Below are 19839 nucleotides of genomic sequence, written 5' to 3'. Positions count from 1 at the left end.
TATTTTTATAATTCTCATTTTTGCTCTTCGAAATTTTTGTGTGTAGGAAATCTAAATATAAAAGGGCTTCAAACACAGCTTCACTACCCACCCCTCCCGTATAAAGAGTTTTATGACAAGGGGAGAAATGGCCCGCGATGCTGTCAACTGACCAGCACAGGTGATAACTTGCTTGTAAACATGGAGTATACCGACGATGGTGTCTTGCAATATTTTGTGGACAACCTTCACGCTCGAAGCCTTCTGTCGAGACTGCAAGAGCTTAGAGACCGCAAAGAGTTATGTGATGTTACTCTTGTGGTGGAGGGAAGAGATATCGTCGTCCATCGCGCTGTTTTAGCAGCTACAAGTCGGTACTTCAATGCTTTGTTTACCAGCCCGATGAGCGAAAAAAATATGAAAACTGTAAGTAGGCAACTAGACAAGATGATCACTTCTGATTAAGATTTGAGCCAGTTCTTAACATTATTCTTTGGCTTCACACTGAAAGCGATAAAATGCAAAAATGTTTTACATTTTTAACCTAAATATCGATCGTGCTGCAATTTAACATTTTGGAAAAATGTTTAAACATGTCGATACATAACATAACTTAACATGAGGACTGTAAAGTTACCGTCAGATAGAAGCCATTAATCTTTATTCTATGCCCGCTAAGATTTTACGGGCATTTCTTAAAAAAGAAATATTAGAAATCGAAGAAAAAATCTTAGTTTATCTTACCAATGAGTATACATATTTACTCATCGTAGATTTCTATTTATACAGGAAAACTCAACAAAATACGAACTTGATTAATTTCTTTATCTAGACACAACATTCATTAAAACATTTAAGGCATTTTTTAAAGGTTTTTAGTTTTCGTCTTATTTTTCTAATCGTAAACACTATAATTTTGGTAATGATCATTTAGGGTCAAAAGTAATTGAATGCAGTCGAATATTCCACCCTTCCACTCTTAAGTCTTTGGTAGGAATATTATGAGGGATATTTAATATCCCCCATTTTATAATTGGAAACAAATCTTACATTTATGTACTGGCTTTGATTGGTATGTACTGAAAAAATCTTTGCCCTCTTTGCCTTTCCTCGGGCAAAGGTTTCTAAATATGGACCCCCTAGCTAGCTATATAACTATTTATAGCTTCTTGGATAAGGACCTAATTCCATAGTTATCCTCTGTCTTCACTGTAACCCTGTATAATGGTGACATAAAAGACCCACTGAAGATGCTGGTGATAACCATGTTTAGTGCCTGTGCTAACACTACTGGGTCCACAGTAAGTGGCTATGTTATTGAGGTGTCCCTGCCCTTATGGGAAAAACTAAATAGATGAATAAATAATTAGGCCCTGTTAGAGGTAATTCTGGGGGGGGGGGGGGTACTCCCATATATGGACTATACGGGGATGATCCGCTGAACAGGGTATGGTTTTTTGAGCTTCTTATCAATGATAAACAGGGTATGCGATTTCACTCAAGTTCCAAGTTCTTCCTGAGTTTCCTGTCATATTCAGGGATTCTACTTTCGTATTGACCGAAACTGGTTATTATGGTCGTAAAAAAACGATACGCGAGATGACATGATAATTGAAACAGGAACTCAGTGCAATAAATTATATCTTTTGTCATATAAACAGGGTCCACAAATTTGAGGTTTTTTTATCATAAACAGCTGGGTACCCCTTTCAGAATCCCAGCGGAACACCCCTACCCAAATTCTGGTGGAGTACCCCGGGGGGTAATTCCGACACAAGGCATGGCGTGAAATAGCAACATGAGAGCCACAAGCTAACAAACAACAGACAGAATAAATTACTGAAAGTGAGGCCCTGAGGACGTTCAAAAATTGTGACATAGGCAGTTGTGAAATTCAGGCTACAGAGGACATTGGTACCGCCTAATAGGGCTTCTATACTAGTAAAACCATATAAATTACCTTATTCAGTATAGACGAATTATTTCTTCCAGAAATAAAAATAAACTAATGTTTAAAAATAAGCACCACATTATCAGAAATAGCAAGCAGAAATATGAATTCTTTACTTCACTGTTGGTATTTGGGAATATTTAGACACTGAAATGAGGCTAACCCTGAGTAAATGAGTCTGTAAATGCGTGCTTGTTGACGTCAGCTTTATCTGTCAGTCCTGTTATTGATGATGAAAAATAACCAATCAGCGCACAAGAAATTTGTATTCTAAAATTTACATTTCTCATAACTTCTAAAGAATTTGAAATTTCTACCTCAAACTTTCTATAACTTTAATGTAGTGCTTAATTAAAATATTAATTCAAAAATTAATGATAATGAACTGGCAGCCATTGTTGCATTTGGCAATATAGATGTTTCTGAATTTGGTAGCCTGCATGCAGCAGAACATAACTGTTTTTTTAACATTTAAATGACCGTTCCCCCCCCCCCCCCCCCCCCCCCCAGTAATTTAGTTATACAAAGATATGTAAGGCAACTTCTCTCTATAGCCGTTTTTGGCATTTTTTCTTTTATTCGAAAATAAAGAAAAACGAAATGTCTGTCTCATCATTTATTGTACAGCCTGCGCTTAGGAAATTTTTTTTAAATTAGCATATTGGTATAATCCATCTCTCCGACTGAAGCAATTCAATCTATATTTTGAATATAACTTAATTAATTTTAGTGTGTAAGTTTTATGTATATTGGACTGTAAAGTCGTAGAATTTTCTATAGTTGTCATGTCTATTTTCGACCTATTGTGAAAACCGAGAAGAAATTTGCACCAATTTTCCCCCAATATATTTAAGCCTTTAAGGTGTCGAATTTTGTCTCTCTCTCATTCTTATCCACCGCTGAAAACACGAATGGTCTTTATTTCGTAAGCCCACAGAGTTCAGGAGTTGATAATCAATAATGAATGAATCTAAACAGACATCAATGTTTCGTCTTTAATGCTCAAGCAAACATGTACACGAACATTACAAAATGATTTATTAAGATGATTAATCCAAGAAAAATGTAAGTAACGTGATCTATAAACGTTTTTTAAAAAGTACTTAGATCGTTGAAGCTTTTATAACCTTGTTTAGCGATTGTTTTATTTTTAAGGATTTCATTTGCGCACACGGATTTCATTATGTTTTGAATCAAGACCCTTGTTCGTCAATGTTGTTGTTGTTTTTATCTTATTCGCAGTTAATTATACCATTTTTGACGTCAGTTTTAATTCTTTTATGTCCCAAAAAAGCGAAAAAGCCGTAGGACATTTTGCGCATTGCTGAGTTTTAGGAAAAAGGATGATTTGTAATAGGAAAAAGTATTTTTAAATTTATGTTAAGATTTTCCTAGAACTAAGTTCCTATGCAGTGCGCATAGTAAGTTAGATGCGCCCTCTGGCTTCTAAGTCCCTAGTTGTATTTATTTTTCGATGTTATCAATCAAAAGTAGGATTACTAACTTAGTAGCTTTTATGCGTATATCGAAACCAAAGCTCGACCGAGGGGGGATAGAAAGGGAAAAGGGGAAGGAGAGGTCCTCAGCCGGTCGAGAACCCGAAAATAGAATAAATTTTGTATGATTGATTTTGTATCTCTGATCGTTGTAGGTCGAAATCAAAGAAGTTGATCCAGACGCCACAGAAATCCTAATCAACTTTGCTTACACTTCAAAGCTTACCATAACCGATGCCAATGTGCAGAACTTATTCATAGCATCCGATAGACTGGAATTCAAGTCAGCCAAAGATGCATGTATTGATTTTATTATGCGGCAGATCGAGGTATCGAATTGTCTTCGAATTCTCGCGCTGGCTGAGCGTCATGGACTGAAAGTACTCAAAGAAGCTGCCAACTACTGCATTACGAATCACTTCATTGAGGTTGTCGAGACGGAAGACTTCAAGAATCTCAGCCCGTCTCAGGTAGTGGATCTGCTGTCCAGAGATGACATCCAAGTAACCAATGAGAAGCAGGTATTCAATGCATGTGTCACGTGGGTGCATTATAATATTGAGTCTAGAAGGCAGCACATGCCGGAGCTGTTGAAAGCGGTGCGTTTAGCGTTTGTGCCTTTGAAATATCTTCATGAAGAAATTGCCGAGCATCCGTTGGTTTCTACAAATGTTTACAGTCAAGATATCGTGGAAGAAGCGGAGACGCACCATTGTGAACGCGCGGGAATCCGAATGAGGAACTCGTACGCCGAAGCGCTTTACGTTCTGGGAGGAGAAACGGCATTTATGAAAGAGGAGAAATCAGTCGAACGGTTCAACACAGAGAAAAGCGAATGGGAGACATGTAAAGCCATGTCAGAGGCCAGGGCATCGTTTGCTGTTGTGGCCTTCCAGAACAAGTTGTACGTTATTGGTGGGTATCGCCGCGGACGGAAGTTGAAATTAATGGAATGCTTCGATCCTGTGGACAATTCATGGACGCAGCTAGCGTCCACCACAAAATGTCAAGGTGATATGCGAGCTGCTGTTCTGGGAGACTACATCTATGTGGCAGGGGGTTCCAGTGACAGACTTCTAACGTGCAAGTGAGTATTGAGTGAAAAACGTACGGTGCGCACGTGCCGAGATGGCACTGTGTTTAAGCATTTTCACTGGCTAAGCAATAATCTTGCGCGCCGTGATTGGTTCACTAGCAGAGATGTTGTTAATTCAGTACCGTGGCGATGCCGTGCCGTGCCCTTTCACAGCCATACAAATTTATCGCTACCCTGAAACAACCTCTGGACTGATCAAAGTCAGGGCATGACTAACTCATAGATCGAATTGGAATTTAGCTTATAAGGTTTTGCGGAGGGATAAAAATTGGGGAATGCGAAGAAAAACCACCGAAACAAGGTAGCCCTAACAAACTCTACTCATATGTTCTGTCGAGTCCAGGAATCAAACCCGAGACCCCAGAGGCGAGAGTTGAGTGTACTACCGCTACACTACCCTTGATTCCAGCCTTGATTCTCCTATGATTCAATGGAAGATAATTTATCACAGTTTTATTCGTGTATTATTGAAATGGAAAGGAAGCAATGATATGCGCCGACTAGTACTTGTTTATTAATGAAGGTGGACTAAATTTTATCTGTAGTGATGAGCGTCAGTACATTATGTCAGTCAGTAGTTTTCGTTGTTGGGATGTCAAAGGTGTACATGTCATCATCGATCTTAGTTGAACCGCAACTCCATTAATCAATAAAATCAAACTTAAGCCTAATATATTGTACGTAGGGTTAATATTAGAGTCTCCCGCGCAGCCGTTCTTAGTCCTCACGCGACGCTCCCACATTGGGGAGGAAGCGTTGCGTGATGACATGATGAACGGTTGCGTGGGGGACTAGCTTCATATCTAACAAGAACTTGTGTTTCATCTACGTTTTTTGGCATTAATTCATCCAACTTTAGAGCCTTTCCCTCTTCTTCGGGAAAATAATGGAGAATGACAAAATTTCATTCCAGTTAATTAAACAAACAAGTTTGTTTGTTTGCCAGGAAAACTGTTTGATATTTTGTGACATTTATTTTTTTAGTTATGTTGAACGTTACTCACCCGCCACCGGTAAATGGGAAACTGTATCTACGATGCATCGCCAGCGTCGTCGGTTCGCTCTAGCAGTCCTCAACTCTTGTATGTACGCTGTAGGAGGCTTCGATGACACAACTGGGGACTTGAGTCACGTGGAACATTATAAACCAGACACCAATTCCTGGTATGAAGATACTGAAATGTTGAGTTGTAGATATGACTTTGGCGCAGTCGCGCTAAGCGGGTTCCTGTACGCTGTCGGTGGCGCGAATGGCCGCAAGGGATCTCTAAATACTGTTGAACGTTACGATCCACTCAATAAACAATGGTCGCAAGTGGCGTCTCTCAAGCAGTGTCGCGGGGGAGTCTCCGTTGCTGTTCACTGCGGCAAGATTTATGTTGTGAATGGGATGAATGAATACATGTCGATTGTGAACACTGTTGAATGTTACAACGAGGTGAAGAATAAATGGACCTCTGTCGCTAATACAAAAACAGCGCGGTTTAGCGCTGCAGCCGTGGTTTTTCTGCTGAGTGTGCGCGTATCTTAAAAGCCACGGCGAGCGCACTTTTTATTGTACGCTTCTCCGGTCAGATAGGACTCTATTCTTTAACAAGTCACTGGAATAGTTTTTGCAACATGTATTCGAGTACTGCAGTAATTGAATCTAAGTTATTATCAACGATCCTAAGCTCAAGCCCGCGTTTTGTGGAAACTTCAGCACATACTCGAAGGAAATTCAAACGCAATGAAATTTTGCTCTGTTGGAGTGGATTCTTATCTTCGATCTTTGAAGAGACGCCAATCCGAAACTCTTACTATTTATTAATTTATAAAATATCTAAGATACAACGCGCCCGCTGATTGGCTTGCTGGCAAGATACAAGCTCGCGCAAAATCATCGAAAAATCTTCTATCAAATCAATATATTACGTCTATTTGTGCCTTTGTGCTGAAGTATATAAACACTCTGGAGCTCCCAAAGAGGAAGGAAGAGAAATATCGATTACGCCTTGTGTTTCTAACCTACCTGCTTTACAGCTCCTTGCGTGTTAAAATAAAATGAAATAGTGTTTTACGGAAAGATCTTGTGTAGTTTTGAAGTCCTGTCCCAACATGGAGGTCAAGTACAAGCACAGCTAGTGTGGTAACATTTCGGAGGCAACGTTGTTGTGTATAATATGACGCAACGGTTCTAAGCCAATGAAACGCGACCTCTCTGATATATACCGCTGGCTACATAATGTTGATGTTTGGTTGGTTTTACACTTATTTGTACATAACGTGATTCATAACATACTCCTCTGAGTCCGCGTTCCTATTGGCCAGCAGAAACGAAGCGCCCAAGGCCAATTCCAACTGCCAAGGTCTGTTTTCCTATTGGCTAATAGAAAGATATTCAAAGGAGCCAATAAAACCAAAGGATCTGGATTTGTCGAAGGCTCTTTCTTGACGGACACCAAGATAAATGAACGCGGGCTCTGGAAATAAGAATTCATAAATGATAGAATATAATCGAGACACTTAATTTATGGGCACAAACAAAATGGGGAGGTACATGCCATTATACTAATAAACTATTGGTATTAATTTTTTCTGTTGCTTTTTTTTTTTGTTTTGTCCTTTCATGGTATCTTTACCGAATTTGCTTATATTGACCACGAAACAATGGCTCCAAGTCAAGGAGAGACGCGATAAAATACAATATCTATAATAATACATCGACTTTGACCTATTGTTGAGTGATCACTCTCTCCCCCCTCGACTTGAAGCTATTGTTCATCGATCATTCTCCCCCCTCGACTTGGAGCTACTGTTCATCGATCATTCTCCCCCCTCGACTTGGAGCTATTGCTCATCGATCATTCTCCCCCCTCGACTTGGAGCTACTGTTCATCGATCATTCTCCCCCCTCGACTTGGAGCTATTGTTCATCGATCATTCTCCCCCCTCGACTTGGAGCTACTGTTCAGTGATCATTCTCCCCCCTCGACTTGGAGCTACTGTTCATCGGTCATTCTCCTCCCTCGACTTGGAGCTATTGTTCATCGATCATTCTCCCCCCTCGACTTGGAGCTACTGTTCATCGGTCATTCTCCCCCTCGACTTGGAGCTATTGTTCATCGATCATTCTCCCCCCTCGACTTGGAGCTACTGTTCGTCGATCATTCTCCCCCCTCGACTTGGAGCTATTGTTCCTTGATTACTCAAGCGAATTCGTGAAACGTGTATTGGCCATTGATTAAACAGTGAAGCATTTGAACTCCATAAAAATAATAGAAGGCAATTTTGAGTTACAAGATGCAAACGTTCTGCTTAATTTTATAGAACATCGACACTTTTTTCCAGGATCTCCTATCTGTCTGTACACAGGAAGCCCAAGCGCTTTAACTGTCGAAAGTGTTACAAAGCATTCGCACCGTATGTAAGTTTTCTCAAGGTTGCGTTCGCATCCAACTTGACGGGTTCGTGTTCTGGTATCGTGGACCCGTCAACTTCTTTAAATTTGAATGCGCACACAACCTTGAGGAAACGGTCTATAGAAGTTGTATCTACTTGGCCCAAGCGCTTTAACTGTCGAAAGTGTTACAAAGCATTCGCACCGTATGTAAGTTTTCTCAAGGTTGCGTTCGCATCCAACTTGACGGGTTCGTGTTCTGGTATCGTGGACCCGTCAACTTCTTTAAATTTGAATGCGCACACAACCTTGAGGAAACGGTCTATAGAAGTTGTATCTATAGGAACTTTTTTCGGGTTTTTTTTTTTTTTCGCTCTTTTCGGTTCTTCGGTAGACGCGTGTACCATTTTTCGAAAATCAAAGTTTCCCGCTCTTTTCGTACCATTAGCAAACGAATATCCAACCGGATGGATTGGTATAAATGGTAAGCACCCCTGGTCTAACATGATTTACTTTAGAAAGAATTAAGTTTCCCAGGGGGAAAACACTCTATTGTTGTGCCTCCTGTCATGGGCGCCATCACGTGATGGTGTAAAACCTCTATAACTGAAATTTTAAATGAAAAGCCTGGAGACGTATCTAAAATGTCGTTTTCACTATTTCCTTACACTGCAGCCCAAAGGGGTTTCAAGTGGCTGAACTGTTTTAACCAATTATGTGGCGCAATACCGTAACCAATGAAAATACGTAATAAAAAATACGTACTTCGCTTGTTTATTCGTTTGAAGATTGAAATTCCAGTAGCTTCTTCCATAAAAAATTGTGCCGTAGAAGTGCTTTTCTCGGCGGCTGGAGTAGAAGGGATCTCGGATGGCACAGAAAATAAAAGCGAACTAAGATAAGAAAGTGAGAAAATTCATGTTATTCCTCACAGCACACAAATTTTTTTCAGTTTTCTTAAGCAAATCAATAGAAATCTTCTCCTTTGTCTAATAAAATCTCTTGTCAAAAACGTAAAGTTACGTAAGGAGTAACATTCATAAAATGCAAAGGTACGGGTTGTTTTTGATTGATTTCGACACGTATTTACTCGTTTAGACCTCGCGGCGCTTATTTGATTTCTCGTGGTCCAGCTGCGCCGTTTATTTGGGGGCACCGTTTATTCAAAAATTACTTTATTCAATAAGAATTCTTGAAAGAGAACTTCACGCAAGAGAAAAATAGTACATTCACTTTGAACTTTAAAATGTTGTTCTAAAAGAAAAGAAATTTCCGTTGCTGGTTTAAACTTGAAATATACTTTTTATTTATCATTTATCATAAAATATTATTTCCTCAAATAAACGCCACACCGTAGATGCGGCGTGTATTCGGGGGCGGCGTATGTTACTATTTTTAGTCCCAGGTGCGGCGTGTATTCGGGGGCGGCGTCTATTTGGGGGATGGCGTCTAGAGGAGTAAATACGGTACGTTACCGAGTTGCATAATATCGAAAATTGCTAATAAGACTAAGATTAGGACCGAAACAACCTTATCGGTAAGATTTGCAAAATCTACGGTGGCGACACCAGCGCGTAAATAGTTCAGCATCCCGAGGCACTTTTAGGGTAAATTTGATAGGAAATATCAGAGGCTGCTTGTGTTCTAAATATTGGAAAGAAACGTTTTCTGAAATATAGGCACTTTGTAGAAACATTTTAGGTTTTGTGTGTGTGTGTGTGTGTGTGTGTGTGCGTGCGTGCGTGCGTGCGTGCGTGTGCGTGTGTGTGTGTGTGTGTGTGTGTGTGTGTGTGTGTGTGTGTGTGTGTGTGTGTGTGTGTGTGTGTGTGTGTGTGTGTGTGTGTGTGTGTGTGTGTGTGTGTGTGTGTTAAATTATTTATTTAGGGTTTTTTTTTTTTAAATAAACCAAGAGATTCTAAATGCATTAGTTCGGATGGTCCCTCACCGGTGAGCAGCACGACTTGTATTTCACAAATGCATCAATCCACTGGGCCGTCTTCCGTGAAGTAAAAAATAGGTAGGAATATTGGCCAAGGAATCAAGCTAGTCATTATTTACCGCAGAACTATTTAAAGGAAATTTTACCAATATAACTTACAAGCGTGACTAGAGATACGTATAGACACAATAGTAGTTAATGTTATTATGGATGCATGCAAATGAGACAACATGCATTGTATCGACAAATCGGGACAAACCGTTTGAGTACTTCGCCGTAAGTAGGGTTACAATGCTGTTAAAGTTTCTTAATATTTGTTCCCTTAAGCCGAAAAATGTTCTAAAAAGTTTGAAATGTTCGAAACTCGTCAGTGCATGCAGTTCCAAACGTTATTAGTTAGTGGTGATAACTAGTAGAGTACTAGCGTGGACTGCGTCGGTGTTTCTGAATAAAACAGCAGGAACTTGTGGATAAATTGAATCACCATAAAAAGCTTTGTTAAACTGACGTTTCGGATGTTAGTACAAGTTCCTGCTGTTATGACAGTTACACTAACACCGAAAACATTTTTGAAAATGTTCCAAACGTCAATAATGATAATAATAATAATGATAATAATAATGATGATGATAATAATAATAGTATAGAGTTTCTGACAGTACAGTTACAATCGTTATTACAGCTGTTCAAGTTTCATTCTGTACGTGCTGCCACTAATGCCAAAAAAGTTTGAAATTTGGAAACAATTATCGATGTATGTTATAGAAAAACGAATAATGGAAGCGTCAGTGTAGTTACAGATGTTTTTACAGCTAATTCAAGTTTCATTCTGTACGTGCTCCCACTACTGAGTTTTGAAAGGTTTGAAATTTGGAAACAATTATTGAAATATGACAAACTAAAATTATGAATTTTAAAAAGGTCCCGGTGAGGGAAAACTAAAATAATAGACAAAAAAATCCATGAAAGCTGCAGATATTGGTTAATTAGATAAAAGGCGACTATGGTAACACTATGGTAAAAACCCAATTCATAGAAATTAGAACTTATCATTGCATATGGCATGATCATGATTATTCTTTTCGTAGTACAGGTGGACAAAATGCAATATTAAGATTAATATGAAAGAGAAATTGAAAACAAGGTTGGAAATGGAAATGAATGAATGAATATCCAGATAAAAAGGAGGTCAAAAATGTGATTACATATTGTATAGTTGACCGGGTTCATTAAAAATGAGAAAATCAAAATACGAATACGAATGAGGTCAAACATCTAACAAAACAACAACAACAAAAATCGAACAAAACAAAAATGACGATCAAAAATAGAAAACAGTGTTATTGATACTCAAGCGTACAACTACTCATTTTTCTAACAGGGCCTTAGATTAAGAATACCTTATCAAGATCGTATGCGAGATTACAGTGAGACTTAGTCTGCAGCGAGTCAAAAAGGCAGGACCTTAGCCAAAATTGTTTACCGAGTGGCAAAGGTAGAAGCGAATAGTGGGGTTCGGGGAAAATTTTGAAATTGATACCCTCGGAAATGCAATTTTCAGAGTTTTGAGGGGCGCATTTGTGACATTTGACCAAGGCAACTGTCTCGCTTGCCTTCTTGCGGCCTTGCAACGAAACAGCTTTCCTCAAAATAAAAAAGGTTTGACCTTTCAAAAAGTTCTGACGACCCGCCCCTCTGAAGCCCCAGACCTCCCCCCCTCCCCAATGAAAAACGTACCTTCCCTTAAAACAGTGTTAATGAAGTGGTGACAACCTCTTGTTCAAATATTCGTAGTTCAAGCTCAGGAAAGTAGGGACGGCAAAGTGTGAAGCCGAAGTGTGCTTAAGTGCTCGCTTAGATTTGTTGTCGTTCACCTAGTGATGTTTATCGGCTGTAGCTCAGATTTGTTGTCGTTCACCTAGTGACGTTTATCGGCTGTAGCTCCCGTCCCAGATCTTTATTTGGCTAGATTTTTCTACACTCGTCTTGGTATAGAATAAACTTTCTAAAAAAAGAACTTTGGTGGAAATCGGTTATGTTTCTATGATTTCGATGATTTGCATATCGCGCATTTAGTTTTCGGAGAATATTGATCTAAAACTTTGAAAACAATATAGCATACCCTGAATCTGTAGTGTAGGGCTACAACATAGCTTAAACAAATTTCATCATAACGGGAGAAATATTTCAATGCAAAATTTTTTTTTTGTTTTTTTCTGTTTTTTTGTTTTTGTTTTTGTTTTTGTTTCTTTTTTTTTTACGATAAAAACGATATCTTGAAAACTGTCTTTCAACTTTGAAAATTTTATAACATGATTTTTTTTTTTTATTCATCGCCTTGATCAATTCGCTCAATAATGTCCGTCTTGTTTATGATAATATCCTGTTATGTAAGGTATTATTCTGGTTGTCATGGAAAAACACTGTTGAAAAAAACCTTCAAATGTTAACGAACCCTAAAACAACTTCTAGACTGATCAAAGTTGGGTCAGAAACCGCTGCGGCTAATTCACATGCAATTCAGAACTTGAATTTTTCTTGCTAGAAAAAGAAGGATTTTTTACCAACACAAAACGTTAAACAGGTTTGATTATTGTACTACAAAGGCAATAGTGTAGTACAATTATCGTTGTTAGTTTTTCATAAGGATATCCATCCTCCAGTAAAATTCATTAGTGTTTGACGCAACAGTTGTTAATAATTGATGTTGGGAGGCATTAAGATTAGCTTTGTCCTCCTGCAATACAGGTGTATTTTACCTGTGTTTCAATATTCTGTGAAAGGTGTTGACAGAACTGAAGGTAAAATACTGGAGTCAACGTTTAAGATGTGCTCCTGAGCAGGGGATAGACAACACAGAAGGAATACCTTTCCAATCGTCCGAGAACCCAAAACAAGAGGATTTACGAAGGATTCAAATTTAAAAAAGGTAAAACATAAGATACATCTTAAGAATAGTTATAGGAATAAAAACAAACCTTAATACAGAATCTATAGTCAACATTCTTGGAAAAGTTTCGCCAACTTTGTTCACGTTATTCCTTTAAGGTTCTAACATTTTTTTACCGTTGGATCCTAAAAAGGATATAAATAAATGCAACTAAGAATTGTTGACCGTATTAAGTTTGCTTAAGTGGTGCAATTTACATTTTGTCAAAACAGAGTTAATATAATATCCCCTCTATTCACTCTGGTCAAAATTATTATAAAGTTTTCCTTCTGTTGGCTGAGAGAGTTGCTAAGCACGATTATTAACCAGCTAATATTCTAATCCTATTCAAAAATTATATATTTATTTCACAATTGGTATCATGTGTCTGTGCAGTTGAATAATACTGAGTTTATTTTCAACTCTTATTTTTCTTCTTCCATCGATTCAACGAAAGCACTAAACATTAAACCAAGAAACATTGGCCATTCAATTCTTAAAGAATGAATCCATATCAGTTTCTACATTTTTTTCCTTTGGAATTTAAGCTAATTTCTTCTGCATTTTTATTATTCTAAAAACAAGCGTTTACGAGACAAATAAAAGTGTTCAACGAAGAATTTTTTTCACTTGTGAATTAGAACTTTCATATAAAACTTTTATATTAGCAAAACAACTAAAACATAGCTGAGACATCATCGAAAAACGAGAAATACATAGATTTAGACGGACTTTTCTAAACTTATTCAATAAAAATTACTATATATTATGCATTAAAACTTTAGCCAATAGAGGCTTTGCGTATTTTTCAGGTTTTTTTTTTTTTTTTACCCGCAAGCGGCAAACGTACATGATCAAGTTTTCATCATTTCCCTGCATTTGTCATTTCACTTTGTTACCTTTTTTACAAACCTTCTCACCAAAAAACCCTTATTCTCTACTACTTGGAATTTTTAAAAATTCTCTTTAATAATTTTTTGTTTGTCAACTGACGGCGTTTCACGTTTGTCCTAAATGAGATACACTAGAGATTTTAAGACTCTCGTTTACGGCAAACGTGAAACGTCAGTTGACCATTAAAAAATTCTTTAAAATTAGTGAAAAAGAATCGCAAAAATCTCCAAGTAGTAGATAAAGATAAGAATACGTGTTTTTGTCGAGAAGGTTTGCAAAAGGCAAAGTGAAATGTAGGGAAACGATGAAAACTTGGTCACGTTTGCCGTTTGCGGTGAGGAAAGACGGGAATCTTAATCTGCCAACTCAAACTCTTTTAACTGCGGCTAATTTGTTAAGTCTTCTTGACATCCTTTATTGGTGGATTGAAAATTATTCAAGTTAACAGAACGAATAATTTCCTATTTATGTCGTTGTTAGGGGGCTATTTCAGCCATGAAAGTATCAGTGGCGATATCTTTGTTTCTGACAGTCACCCTGACCAAGGTAAGTTACAACATTTCTTTAATTCCGCCTTGGTCCCAACGACGCTTCAACAGAATTGATTTGGCTATTCATGGAAATCTGATAATACAATAAATCATGAAATCTATAAATACAGTTACCATGATTTTTTAAATTTTTGGTTCCAACCATGCATTGTGAATAGAATTGATTGGCTATTCATGGAAGTCTGATAAAAAAATGAAAGATGAAATCTTTATATAGAACGTGAACGTTATTGTGTGAGTGTGGGTAGATCGGGCGACTAATTAATGGCAATTGAGTAATTAGAGAATGGCAAACTAGTATGATAGTAAACCAGCAGATTCGCACGTAAATCATTCTATATTTGTAACGATCAACAGCTGAACTTTTCATTTTAGACGTCGTTTTTTTCATACCAAGTTTAAATTTAAACTGAAAAATGTTCATAAATTTAGCAACTATTGCAACTACTTTTCGTTCAGTGGAATATAAAATGAATACTGTTATATATAATGGATTTCTCCTACACTCACGAAAACCGAGCTGAAAAGTTTATTTAGGGAAAATAGGGAAAGCCTAGTTGACAAATGTTAAGCATAATAACGGTTTTCCTTCCCTGCTAGCAGAGCCTATTTTCCTATTGTTTTGGAGGGGGGGGGGGGGGGGGACATTTCTCTCCCTCCAAAACAAAACGGGAAAATAGGCTGTGCTAGCAAGGAACGTTTTTCCTATCCGCCAAAGAAGACACAGCCACATTTTCTTCGTTTTCCTGAACCGTTTGCAATCCTTCTCACCAACAAATATTATTTCCGAGGTCCTTTTATACTAATTCTGAAGAATGTTTTGCTTTTCAACTGAAGTTTTACGTTTGCTGTCTAATGTCGATGGCTTTGTCCCAAAGATTTCGCTGCTGGAGTCTTGAATTGAGGCTCGGCTTTGACAGTGCCGACTAAATTTAGAATTATTTACTTCAAAATAAAGTTTGTATTTAGTAAGTCTTGTCTTGTTTAATCAAGATTTTTGGAACATATTGATCATCGACAAATATTCCTTTCTCTTTGCACGCGTTTTGTTTTTTTTATTTATTTATTTTTATTTTGTTGTTCTTTCTTTTATTTTACAGTCAAACCACCGGCAAGCGTGAATACGTAGAGGTCATTAATGACTTTATTTTTGGATTCTTGATTTCATTATTCGATTTGAACATTCATTATTGAAAACGAACCTTCTAATGCAAGAACAACTTTTTGTGCAAGGAATATGTAATATTAATGACTTACCTTCTGTTTGCGCTATAAACAAGAGCCTACAAGCCAAGTTAATCGAATTTTTCAAACTATTATTATTTTTTGAATATTGAAGATTCGCTTTCAATAATGAATGTTCGAATCGAATAATGAAATCAAGAATCCAAAAATAAAGTCATTAATGACCTCTACGTGTTCACGCTTGAGGTGGTTTGACTGTAACCCTTTTATTTCTGTCTCTTTTCATCCCTCATGGCTAAATCTAAGGGAAAAACGAAGACATAAGAAAGAAAGAAAGGAAGAAAGGAAGAAAGGAAGAAAGGAAGAAAGGAAGAAAGGAAGAAAGGAAGAAAGGAAGACAAGAAGACAAGAAGACAGGAAGGAAGGAAGAAAGGAAGACAAGAAGACAGGAAGGAAGGAAGGAAGGAAGGAAGGAAGGAAGGAAGGAAGGAAGAAAGGAAGGAAGGAAGAAAGGTAGGAAAACTAGGCAAAAAAGAAAAGTTGTCATGTAGACTTATCAAGACAGATCGTCCAACAGGAGGCCTTTTCAAGCCTTTATTTAGAAGGTTATTATTGCTTACTTCTGGGCTATTCCAAGAAGCGCCAAGTATTTTTAGCATTACTAAACTATTCCATAATAAATTAAAGTATTCATTCTGCATAGTAACGTCGAACTTTAGGTAATTTGGAACCCTACTGAATCGAAGTTAATTATAAATGTATCTTTTTCTATAAAGCTTGGGCACAGGAAGCCCGGCTAAGAAATGTTATAAAATTTTCGCTGAAACCTAAATTGGTTCACAATTTCAGATGTGGCATATTTCGTCGCACTTCAATTTCGCAATTTTGGATAAAAAATAATAATTTTTCTAAGTCACTTCTAGGCACAAATTTCTTTAGCCAAAGCATAATTTTCCGACATTTTCTTTTTAGCAGCACCTTTTTTTCGAAATCAAAAAATTAAGGTGTAGCGAAAATTTCATGTAACAAGAAACCTATATCAAATCCGAAATTCTGGTAACGCACTCCATAGTAATTTAGAAGTCTGCTGTTTTCTGAGGAGTGTGTTACTTTAGTCTTAGTCACTTCTGAGCAGTGGGCTTCCTGTGGATTAGATACCTTATTGACTCACCAACATTTTACACGTGATTTATGTTCTTTAGCTTAGTTCAGTTAAAGGAAGCCGTGCTAGGCCTTTATTGAATCTTCACGTCACGTCTGATGCTAACGAGGAAACAATATCTGGGTAAGTAAGACAGAAAAAATGTTAAGATACGGTTATTGATGGTTTGCAAGCATTCCCAAGAAGACATGGCAGCCACATTGGTGGTTTTGCTAAAAGATGCTAATGAGGAAACTTTTGTTGAATATTAAGAGAACCAACATGGCCACAGTGACGTAATGTGTAAACAAAGAATTGAAGCGCGCGTGCTGGGTAAAAAATTTCGTATGACCATATATGGACCTTTACCACACGGCGGCCATGTTCATAGCTGCCCCGTAAAAATGGCCCATGCCTGGAAAACGTCACGCTACGGCATTGACAATACCCTTTGAACCAATCACAGTGCGCAAAATCCCGACAATGATTTTTGCTATAGAGGCCTTGTGCCATCACGTGCCCCACGTCCGTAATACTTGTGCTGCCTGTGGTTAATTAGATGGTAGGGCCCAGTTGTTCAAAGCCCGATTAGTGCTAATCCTGGGTTAACTCTCAATAAGACCTATAGAGTTAATCCTGGATTAGCGCTAATCTAGCTTTGAACAACCCGGCCCAGAACAAAGAATCCCTTTGCTCTCGGGAATTATATTTTTTTCTTACGTACAACGATTCTGATGTTCCTGCCATCTATCATGGTACAAAACCCCTATTGAGTGTATCTGTAAATTGTTGTTCTTTCGTATTCTAGGGACCTCGTAACGTATACGACACAGGTATCCCATATCAATGACCTCTCAAAAGCTAGTGCTGTTGACGTCCAAATCAAGTATATTTTACCTCCATTTGTGGTGTTTGAAAAATTGGAGACTATCAATGGCCTGCCATCTAGCATAACCAATGGGAGCGCTGTTAACATCAAGGTAAGGCAGTTATTATCCTCTCCCCGCAAAACCAAACATGCTAAATTACAATTGAATTTCTGAGGGAGCCCTGCCCTGTCTTTGATAATCCCAAACGCTGTTCAGGTTAGTAGCGATAAGATTTGAAGCTTCGTTATACCTGGAGAATGTAAACTAAACTTAGGCGGTAAAGGATTGGGTTGCAGACCACCTAAGATCGACTTCGTAGCTTCAGGAATCCCAATTCCTAAATGTCTAAAGTTTTAATATTTTTTTCATGTCTCTTTCTTACAGTTTAATAGGATAAGTCAAACAAAAGCAATAAGATTTCTCCTGAAGACTCGAGTCGACCATCTGCGCAAGCTCAGTCAAGGGAGAAGTCACGTGGTATCAGCTCACGTGTCGCTGATCTACGCAGGAGAATTTGACATCTGCTTGCAGTCAGGGGTGTCTTTCCCAGGGACTACAGCAACTAGCTTTGTTCAGTATACATTTTACTCGCCGTTAGGTAAGTTGGAAAAGAATTTGTTACCTGACGTGTGCTGGGACTCCCGCGTTTCTTCCGCCATCTTGAAGGGTATTGAACAACAAAACCCTTAATATGAGACTGAAACAGCTGATCTTGTAATGATGATACATTCAAACAGTCTCTGACGAGAAAAGAAACTGATATATGCTTACTGGGAGATGACGTAACTGATGACAAATAACAATTTATATGACGCAATACAAAATATTTGAAATACTGCACGCGTGATGATTGGCTGATAAACGTGTGTTAAAGAAGTATATGATGTGTGTTTGAAAAAAAATTAAAATCAAGTTTCTATATTGTAACACTAAATGATTTATTACAATGCAAGGCTTTAGAAGTAACGTATAGTAATAGTATGAAAAATGAACCATGTCGTCACAATAGTAATGACGTCACTGCAATGACGCGCCTGATGACGCGGTATAAAGCCAACAAGTATATCGTATGATGTTTGTTTTTGGTGCACAACTTATGATTATTTGCAATGAATATTTCAAGACGAAGTACAGTAATAATATGAATACCAGAATGATGTGACGTCACAATAAGGTACTGTGATTACGACACTATCAGAAATGATGTGACGTCACAATGAAGTACTGTGATGACGACACTCAGAAATGATGTGACGTCACAATAAGGTACTGTGATAACGACACTATCAGAAATGATGTGACGTCACAATGAAGTACTTTGATGACGACACTATCAGAAATGATGTGACGTCGCAATGAAGTACTTTGATGACGACACTATCAGAAATGATGTGACGTCGCAATGAGTTATTATGATGACGACACTATGAGAAATGATGTCACGTCACAATAAGGTACTGTGATAACGACACTATCAGAAATGATGTGACGTCACAATGAAGTACTTTGATGACGACACTATCAGAAATGATGTGACGTCGCAATGAAGTACTTTGATTACGACACTATCAGAAATGATGTGACGTCACAATGAAGTACTTTGATGACGACACTATCAGAAATGATGTGACGTCGCAATGAAGTACTTTGATGACGACACTATCAGAAATGATGTGACGTCGCAATGAGTTATTATGATGACGACACTATGAGAAATGATGTCACGTCACAATGAGGTACTGTGATGACGACACTATCAGAAATGATGTGACGCCACGATGAGGCACTTTGATGACGACACTATCAGAAATGATGTGACGCCACGATGAGGCACTTTGATGACGACACTATCAGAAATGATGTGTTCGCAATGAGTTATTATGATGACGACACTATCAGAAATGTGACGTCACAATGAGGTACTGTGATGACGACACTATCAGAAATGATGTGACGTCACAATGAGGCACTTTGATGACGACACTATCAGAAATGATGTGACGTCACATTGAGGCACTTTGATGACGACACTATCAGAAATGATGTGACGTCACAATGAGGCACTTTGATGACGACACTATCAGAAATGATGTGACGTCACAATGAGGCACTTTGATGACGACACTATCAGAAATGATGTGACGTCGCAATGAGTTATTATGATGACGACACTATCAGAAAACAATTTACGAACCAACAAATCCTCTCGTAATATTTCTTTACTTTAGCTTGCGAAAAAGAGTTTGTTCTGAAAGAAAGTCAAGCCTATGCATCGTCTTGGCGCAGAATAAATGACACCCAGCAACACGCACCTCACAGAGCTCGTATCCATAGCAACAGCTCCTGGGTGCCGCTGGAAAGGTTTAGCTTGGACCGCAGGCAGTACTATGAAGTAGATTTTCTTGCGCGGACCAATTTAACAGTGGTAAG

The 19839-nt window shown here is 38.1% G+C and overlaps 2 protein-coding genes and 1 long non-coding RNA gene across 3 annotated transcripts in view; 2 read left to right on the top strand and 1 right to left on the bottom strand.

Moving 5' to 3' along the window:
- The first annotated feature begins 136 nt into the window (after positions 1–136).
- On the top strand, positions 137–7095 carry LOC116302571 (kelch-like protein 12). The gene is made up of 3 exons (XM_031711903.2): positions 137–405; positions 3582–4513; positions 5507–7095. The coding sequence occupies exons 1-3, from the start codon at positions 181–183 to the stop codon at positions 6051–6053; spliced, it is 1704 nt and encodes a 567-aa protein (XP_031567763.1). The 5' UTR covers positions 137–180; the 3' UTR covers positions 6054–7095.
- On the bottom strand, positions 6849–11663 carry LOC116302577 (uncharacterized). The gene is made up of 3 exons (XR_004197867.2): positions 11578–11663; positions 8667–8794; positions 6849–6984 (listed from the first exon to the last, which is right to left on the bottom strand). It is a non-coding gene; the product is annotated as an uncharacterized LOC116302577 (long non-coding RNA).
- Positions 11664–12629: 966 nt separating this feature from the next.
- The window catches only part of LOC116302570 (uncharacterized), a 26553-nt gene continuing 19343 nt past the window's right edge, over positions 12630–19839 (top strand). Inside the window, exons 1-6 of the mRNA XM_031711902.2 lie at positions 12630–12769; positions 14144–14209; positions 16602–16684; positions 17349–17520; positions 17794–18007; positions 19638–19834. Coding sequence (XP_031567762.2) covers positions 14159–14209; positions 16602–16684; positions 17349–17520; positions 17794–18007; positions 19638–19834 — 717 coding nt within the window. The 5' untranslated portion in view covers positions 12630–12769; positions 14144–14158. The remainder of the gene's footprint in view (positions 12770–14143; positions 14210–16601; positions 16685–17348; positions 17521–17793; positions 18008–19637; positions 19835–19839) is intronic.

The sequence above is a fragment of the Actinia tenebrosa genome, unplaced genomic scaffold (genome assembly GCF_029948245.1).
Source record: "Actinia tenebrosa isolate PJP-AT-01 unplaced genomic scaffold, QUT_ActTen_1.0 PGA_scaffold0__85_contigs__length_37466705, whole genome shotgun sequence".
Taxonomy (NCBI): Eukaryota; Metazoa; Cnidaria; class Anthozoa; order Actiniaria; family Actiniidae; genus Actinia; species Actinia tenebrosa.
Note: the sequence above shows the minus strand (reverse complement) of the source record. Positions and strands in the feature narration are given on the sequence as shown.

Excerpts from the sequence above, each read along its gene's own strand:
- LOC116302571 (XM_031711903.2), top strand. The coding sequence starts at position 181 with ATGGAGTATACCGACGATGGTGTCTTGCAATATTTTGTGGACAACCTT. Across the intron at positions 406-3,581 it reads GCGAAAAAAATATGAAAACT|GTCGAAATCAAAGAAGTTGA; the intron begins GTAAGTAGGCAA and ends TGATCGTTGTAG. Across the intron at positions 4,514-5,506 it reads GACAGACTTCTAACGTGCAA|TTATGTTGAACGTTACTCAC; the intron begins GTGAGTATTGAG and ends TTATTTTTTTAG.